This window comes from Pieris rapae, chromosome 21, assembly GCF_905147795.1.
Source record: "Pieris rapae chromosome 21, ilPieRapa1.1, whole genome shotgun sequence".
NCBI classification, from domain to species: Eukaryota; Metazoa; Arthropoda; class Insecta; order Lepidoptera; family Pieridae; genus Pieris; species Pieris rapae.
The window spans coordinates 7,019,159-7,026,813 of NC_059529.1; the positions used below are offsets into that span (position 1 = coordinate 7,019,159).

The 7,655-nt window shown below is 39.3% G+C and overlaps 2 protein-coding genes across 2 annotated transcripts; one reads left to right on the forward strand and one right to left on the reverse strand.

The window, feature by feature from the left end:
* The first annotated feature begins 4,473 nt into the window (after nt 1-4,473).
* Nucleotides 4,474-5,633, forward strand: LOC110993899 (thioredoxin domain-containing protein 15). Its single transcript, XM_022260301.2, has 2 exons — nt 4,474-4,662; nt 4,744-5,633. The coding sequence occupies exons 1-2, from the start codon at nt 4,602-4,604 to the stop codon at nt 5,571-5,573; spliced, it is 891 nt and encodes a 296-aa protein (XP_022115993.1). The 5' UTR covers nt 4,474-4,601; the 3' UTR covers nt 5,574-5,633.
* Nucleotides 5,634-5,658: 25 nt separating this feature from the next.
* Nucleotides 5,659-7,655, reverse strand: LOC110993897 (glyoxylate reductase/hydroxypyruvate reductase). Its single transcript, XM_022260300.2, has 3 exons — nt 7,143-7,655; nt 6,749-7,010; nt 5,659-6,351 (listed from the first exon to the last, which is right to left on the reverse strand). Exons 1-3 carry the CDS (start codon nt 7,295-7,297, stop codon nt 5,716-5,718), a joined length of 1,053 nt encoding a protein of 350 aa, XP_022115992.1. The 5' UTR covers nt 7,298-7,655; the 3' UTR covers nt 5,659-5,715.

The following is a 7,655-nucleotide window of genomic DNA, read 5'->3' on the forward strand; positions in this document are numbered from 1 at the left end:
CGGTACGGTATGGACGCGAAGAAATGCGCATCGCCATGCAGCTTTAAGCCCATCAACGGTCAAGCGCACGGTCAATATCAGTCGGAAAACTAAATGTAACGCTAGCCGCGGCGGAATCTGGCGTTACCGAAGCATCACACCGCCTTTTCGTTACCGACAAGGTAACAAAACTTACTTTTTTGGTAGACACAGGAGCCAATATCTCCGTCCTACCAAAGAAAAAAGGCTCTCACGAAAAACCACTGCCATTCCAACTGTACGCCGCTAACAACACCGTTATACCGACATACGGAGAGAGGACACTGCAACTCAACCTCAACCTTCGACGACCATTCACCTGGAAATTCATCGTAGCAGATGTGTCGAAGCCAATACTGGGAGCAGACTTTCTACAGCATCACCACCTAATTGTTGATGTTAAAAACAGAAGATTGATCGACGGGAAAACACAGCTGGTAACAAACGCTCAACTCAGTACTGCAAACATACCTACAGTTCGCAGTATCGACATTGAGCATAATTACCATAATATACTGGCAGATTTCCCTGGGACGACTAGAATCACGTCAATGAAACTTAGTCCCAAACATTCCGTCGAACACTTCATAGAAACGAATGGACCGCCCCTTCACTGCAGGCCACGCCCCATTGCACCGCATCGCTACGAAATGGTCAGAAAAGAATTCCAAAACATGATTGACCAAGGGTTATGCAGACCAAGCAAAAGCCCTTGGGCCTCACCTCTTCACGTCGTGCCGAAGAAAAATGGAGAGTTACGCGTGTGTGGCGATTATCGAAGGCTAAACGCAATAACTAAGCCCGATCGCTATCCCATACCACGCATACGTGACTTTACATATCAACTCGCAGGGAAGAAAATTTTCTCCACGCTGGACCTCAACCGAGCTTACCAGCAGCTACCAGTCAGCGAGCAAGATGTGGAGAAAACCGCCATTATCACACCATTTGGCCTTTTTGAGTTTCCACGCATGTGTCCCGGTCTGAAGAATGCCGGACAAACCTTCCAACGCTTCATTCACGAAGTACTGCGTGAACTCGACTTTGTATTTCCATTCGTCGACGACTTGCTCGTAGCATCAACCAATGAGGAAGAGCACCGCAAACACCTACGTACCGTACTACAGAGATTAGATGAATACGGCATTACCATCAATCCATCAAAATGTGTTTTCGGCCAGCCAACGGTTAAATTCCTCGGTCACCAAGTCACGGCGGAAGGAATACAGCCACCACAAGAGAAGGTACAAGCAATCACAGACTTCCCGAAGCCACAAACAGTAGAAGAACTACGACGTTTTCTCGGCATGGTAAACTTTTACCGCGAAAATATCAAAGACGCTGCGACCATACAAGCGCCGTTAAATACATATCTACACAACGTCAAGAAGCGCGACAAAACTATAATCGAGTGGACCGCTGAATCAACGCAAGCTTACGAAGCATGTAAAGAGAGCATTAAAAACGCCGCTTTACTCGCTCATCCGTCTCATCATGCGACACTTGCTATATTCAGCGACGCGAGTGACAAAACAGCTGGTGCCGCTCTCAATCAATTCATCAACAACACGTGGCAACCACTTGGCTATTTCTCGAAGAAATTCACCGACGCACAGACTCGATACAGCACTTACGATCGAGAGCTACTCGCCATCTACATGGCCGTCAAACACTTCCGAAAAATGTTCGAGGGACGAGAAATCATAATATTCACCGACCACAAGCCGCTGACATTCGCTTACACGAAAACCAATACAAACAGCGAATCTCCGAGACGCACCCGACAACTACTCTATATCAGCGAATTTACAACTGATATACGACACGTCAGTGGGTCGCAAAACGCAGCCGCAGATGCATTATCACGCGTAGACGCAATCACATGTCCATCGCCTATCGACTACAACTTACTTGCAAAAGCTCAAGAACGCGATAGCGATACTCTCAAAGCACTAAGTCTACAGAGCAACTTAGCTTTCAAGGAAATCAACCTGCCCGCGTCTAACGTCAAATTACACTGCGAAACATCAACTCCATACGTACGACCGTATTTACCAGAGGAATATCGACGTATCGCATTCGACGCAGTACATAATATTAGCCACCCTGGAATAAAGACTACAAGAAAACTAATTTCGCAACGATACTTTTGGCCTTCAATGAACGCAGATGTCGGCAAGTGGGCGAAAGCATGCATACAGTGTCAGCGCGCCAAAATTCAACGCCACACATCAAGCCCATTAACAACTTTCGCGCCAACCGAACGCTTCGAACACGTGCACATCGATATCGTTGGTCCGCTACCTACCGCGACCACCGGACATCGATACCTCGTTACAATGATAGACAGAGCAACCAGATGGCCCGAAGCATACCCATTATGCGAAATATCGGCTGAAGACGTAGCAAAAGCTGTGTACGAAGGTTGGATTTCCCGTTTCGGTTGTCCTAAAACAATAACAACGGACCAAGGACGCCAATTCGAAAGCAGAGTATTTGCATCTCTTTCTCGCTTACTCGGAATCGAAAAAACGCGTACAACCTCATACCACGCACAATGTAACGGTATCATCGAAAGATGGCACCGTGTTCTTAAGGCCGCATTAAAGGCAAGATTACAAACCGCAAGAAGCTGGATCAACGAACTACCAACCGTCCTACTTGGAGTACGCACCGCTATGCGAAGTGACACTGGCGTAAGCGCCGCTCAACTTACTTACGGATGCAATATTCGCTTACCCGGTGATTTTCTATCAACAACCCGTGATGACGTAATCATGGACTCTGCCTACATCGACCAACTGCGCAACGCAATACGGAATTTACAACCAATGCCGAGCCAACCTCATAGCAGTACCAAACCGATATTTATACACAGAGACCTACAAACATGTGAATACGTATTTGTACGCATAGACGCCGTAAAAAAGCCATTACAAGCACCTTACGACGGACCCTACCGCGTGCTTAAACGAGACAACAAGGTATTCACAGTACAATTGCCTAACCGAGAAATGAATATATCTATCGACAGACTCAAACCTGCCTACACCATCGCCGAGCAAGATATGCCTACGAATACCATACCAAGTAACGACAACAAGCAAACCACATCGAGTGCACGAGAACCACAAAACCAACCAAATAGCCTGAATCAAAATGATAACCTGAAACATCAGAACGACAACGACAAGCAATATCAAAACGGCAACCTGAAACACCAAAATGATAACAGCCCGAAACAACTAGACATTGGGAACAATGTAACACCTACAAGGACAACTCGCCGAGGCCGCGTCATACGCCTGCCGGTACGCTTCGCTAGAGGGGGAATCCTGTAGGTGACCAAATTAGCTGTTTACGTTATGTCGTTTGATACGTTAATAAATTGTTCTGAAAAGAACAGTTTATACGTTTACGTTATGTCGTATGATACGCGAATAAATTGTTCTGAAAAGAACAGTTGTACGTTTGCGTAAGATACAAGTGTGTTCTGAAAAGAACAGTTTTATCAGTGTTGTCGCATAGGCTGTAGGCATATCGAAGTGATCTCAAGAGAGCACATCCGAACGCTTCAGCCGCTGCGCGCAGAAAAGGGTCAAATTTTTGCCGCGCCTCGCTTTTGTTGAAACACGAGTCAGGTAGCGAAAGATCCCTTACGACCACACCCTGCGCGTATTGGCTGAACGTTTTAAGTCAACATGTCATTACTACTTTTAAGGATAGTCTAAGTTTTTTATACAAATGTATCTATTTTTGTAAAATATTATTCATTCTATATTCAAGATTCAATATACACGCTTATATACTCAGTTCCATCTTCAACCTCTTCTCGGCAAGTTATTAGGGAGTTTTATTTTATCTACAACCAATTATTCCTAAAGTGAAATAACCCCCTAAAAATATCTTGTAGCTCAATTAGCGCATTCTACAACCACAAGATGCGGCTCGTAGTGGGTATAAATAAGTTGTTAATCTATTTCTGTATATACGTTAATATATAATTTCAATGTTTCTATTTTACTCATTCTACTAAAATCAATATAGACGTCATTAAATATATAATCTAGATACGATTTTGCGTCATAAAGTAATGCCCCTAAGTAGTGAAACAGAGATAATTTCACATATTGCATAAATAATTACAGTACGACATTCATAAACAATTCAGCGAATTCACTTAATATATTATTCAAATGTATAAGCGACATAACAGATGAATATGTGTAGGTACCTACTATGGTTGTATCTCTTAAATCCCGATGTAAGTGAGCGAGCGACAAGCCCTGTTGATTACTAATTGATATGTAATAATAATTGCAAATATGTCTTCCATACTATGGTTTGCGACATTACTGAAAACTTTTTTAGTTGCACATATTATTTGCGTGCAACGGACACGCCGTCTTTATATGACATTGATTTGTCTTAAATAATCTTAATTGTAATTCCGTAACTGTCACTGTCATGACTCTAGACTCTTGTCTAAATAACACGATAATAGTTTGAACTTGTAAATAATAAAAGAAAACTAATTCCAAAACGTTTCTTTTCTCGAACATGGATAAATAGCTGAATTTTTAATGATGCCTAAAATTAACATGTGTAAAAAAATAAACTTAGTTTTATTGATTGTGCTTGCCGGTGAGTCTCTTATAAAATTATTTTATTTTCAAATCAGGTTTACAATCTTTAACTGAGTAAATATACGTCTTAATTTTCCAGGCATATCATTATCTGTACAGTATGATATGGACGAAGAAGTTGCCATCGATGTTCCCAGAGAAGAGGATATGGAAATGGAAACTGTCGACGATTCAGAATCATTACTTTCGAATGTTGTGTCCGATGTTAATCGAACTTTATCCAATCTGTATTTCCATGTTACCTCTAGTAATGCAACTGTAGAGAATAAAACCCAAGCTCTGAATGAAACTAAAAAACTTGTTAAGTGCAAAAATATTATGTATGAAAGTGAAGATATTGAACCATTAGTTGAAATTGTCAATGGCAGTAACTTGGCTAAATTATTGCAAGTGAAACCGGACATATCAGGGCGGGATGTAGACGCTGATTGTGTACTAGTTTTGTTCTATGCTAGAGCATGCCCTTTTAGTGCACATGCAGCCCCACATTTCAATGCCTTAGCTAGATCTTACCCAAATATTAAAATGGTTGCATTAGATGCATTAAGGCATCATGGGATTAATGCGCAGTATGGTATTGTTGGTGTTCCAACATTGAAGATGTTTCACAATGGCCGACCAGTTGGCAAGTTTAATGGAACTGAGTACAATATTCATTTATTCAGTAAATTTGTCAATGCTATAACAGGACAGAATCCTCAAGGCCTATTGGTGATGTCTAAAGACTTCCAAGGACCAGTATCAAGTACAGCGGAAAAGGAAACAGATTTCTTCCTCATATTGTCATGGTTGTTTATTGTTGTGTGCTCAATATATTACTTTATGGAATCAAAGTGGTGGACAATGATTGTTGAGATGGTGCAAAATAATTGGAGAGAGTCAGTCGCTCAACATGAACATAATGACTGAGACTGTTCACATTTAAGATTAATTATAAATGGTGTATAGGTATTATATCTTATATAAATATGCAAAATTTTATTTAACAACAATAGCCATAAATAGTTTTTATTAAATTTATGTATATAACATAATAAAATAGATTTAAAAATTACTTCAATTCTGCAGGCATTTTGGTACCATTCAGGCCAGCTAGAATATTGTTGGCAGTCATCTCACTCATGTTTGATCTAGTTTGTATTGCCGCACTGCCAATATGAGGTAGTATAACACAGTTCTTTAATTTGAACAGTGGATTGTCTAAAGGCAAAGGCTCTGGTGTTGTAACATCTAAACCAGCTGCTCTAATAGTGCCATCTTGCAATGCTTCAATTAGTGCATTTTGATCAACAATTCCTCCACGACTTGTATTAATAAATACAGCAGAGTTTTTCATCTTCTTAAATGCATTTTTATTAAATATCTCCTTAGTTTCTGGTGCTAATGCTGCACAGCATATCACAAAGTCGCTTTTAGAAAGTAATTCATCAAAGCTTACTTTTGAAGCACCAATTTCTTTTGCTTCTGGTTTCTCACTTCGATTAAAGTAGAGGAGTTGGGATGTGTTAAAAGATTTAACACGTTTTGCAACTGCCTGACCAATTCTACCAAAGCCAACAATTCCCACTGTGGCATCTGCTAAACCAGGTCCAGTCAAAAATGATGGAGCCCAGGAAACCCAACCTCCAGTTCTGGCCTCATGTATAGCCTCAGGAAGTCGCCTTGAGGTACATAATAAAAGTGCCAACTGAAAATAAAGAAAGGGCTCTAATTAATGAATAATCCAAAAGACAAGAACTGCATGGAACATTTATATTTGAAGCTAGCCTTGAAGTTTATCATACAAAAGATATGCTAATGAACAACTGTGCAGATGTTGCTTAACAATATTTAAAGGCAAAATATAAATATTCAACTTAAAATACACTAGAACTTTACTAAAATAAAGATAGGCCATGCAGTTTCTTCTAAATGTAATTCAAGTTTAAACATGAAATGAAGTTAATAAAAAATGCTTATTTTTGTGTAATTGAAATTCCAACAATCTAGAGTAAAATGATGCAGTTAACTATGGGTTATAGGAAATAGGATAAATTAAATAGCTATATTCCCGTTAAAGACAGAAGAACACTTGTTTAACTTACTGTTAGCTCAGCGGTGGCATCTGTCAGGACATCAGGAGTGTATCCAATTTTAATGCCTCTCTTTTTACATTCTCCTACATCAATGTGATCATAGCCAACAGAGATGGTTGCTACAACTTTTAACTCTGGCCCAGCAGCATCAAGCAAGTCTTTATCAATCTTGTCAGTTATACAACAATATATTCCATTCACTCCCTGGACAGACTTAATAAAATCTGCCTTAGGAATAGGCATATGACCATCCCATACTTTTAGTTCACATCTGCAAATAACAATACTGTCCTGATTATACATTTCTACGTAACAATTATTAAATACAAGTTATAAAATAAACACAAATATCTTTGTTACATAATTAAATTTTTTATCAGATTTTGGAATAACTAATACTTACTGTTTTTTTAATATACCCACACCACTTTCAGGCATATCAGAGCGGGTTATAAAAACTTTAAATTTTTCTGAATTGCTCATTTTCCTTAAAATATTGATGGCAATTCTGTTGCATACTAAAGTATGAGGAAAAACTGTGAGTCTTTTATAAAACATGAATTGATAACCTTTTGATTTCTATATAATGAAATATCCTTGAAAGTTACGCCTATGGTAAATATTTAGGCGGTGTGTCTTGCGGCGGCGTATTCTTTCTTTCTGCTTTGAAGAATGAGGGTTTCGCAAAGTAAATAGCTAAATGTAACGATAAAACGGTTCCAAGAATAATTTTTCCTTTAGTGGACTTTATAAATGATAAACCACTCATAGTTTTAACCAAATATCTGTCAAGTTCATAATCTAATGTGTATATGAACTTATGTAATGATCTTATCACATATTCACAATTTTTATTAAATAAAGACCTTGAATGGTAGTGTGCGTTCTACAAAATATAATTTTTAAAAATGAATAA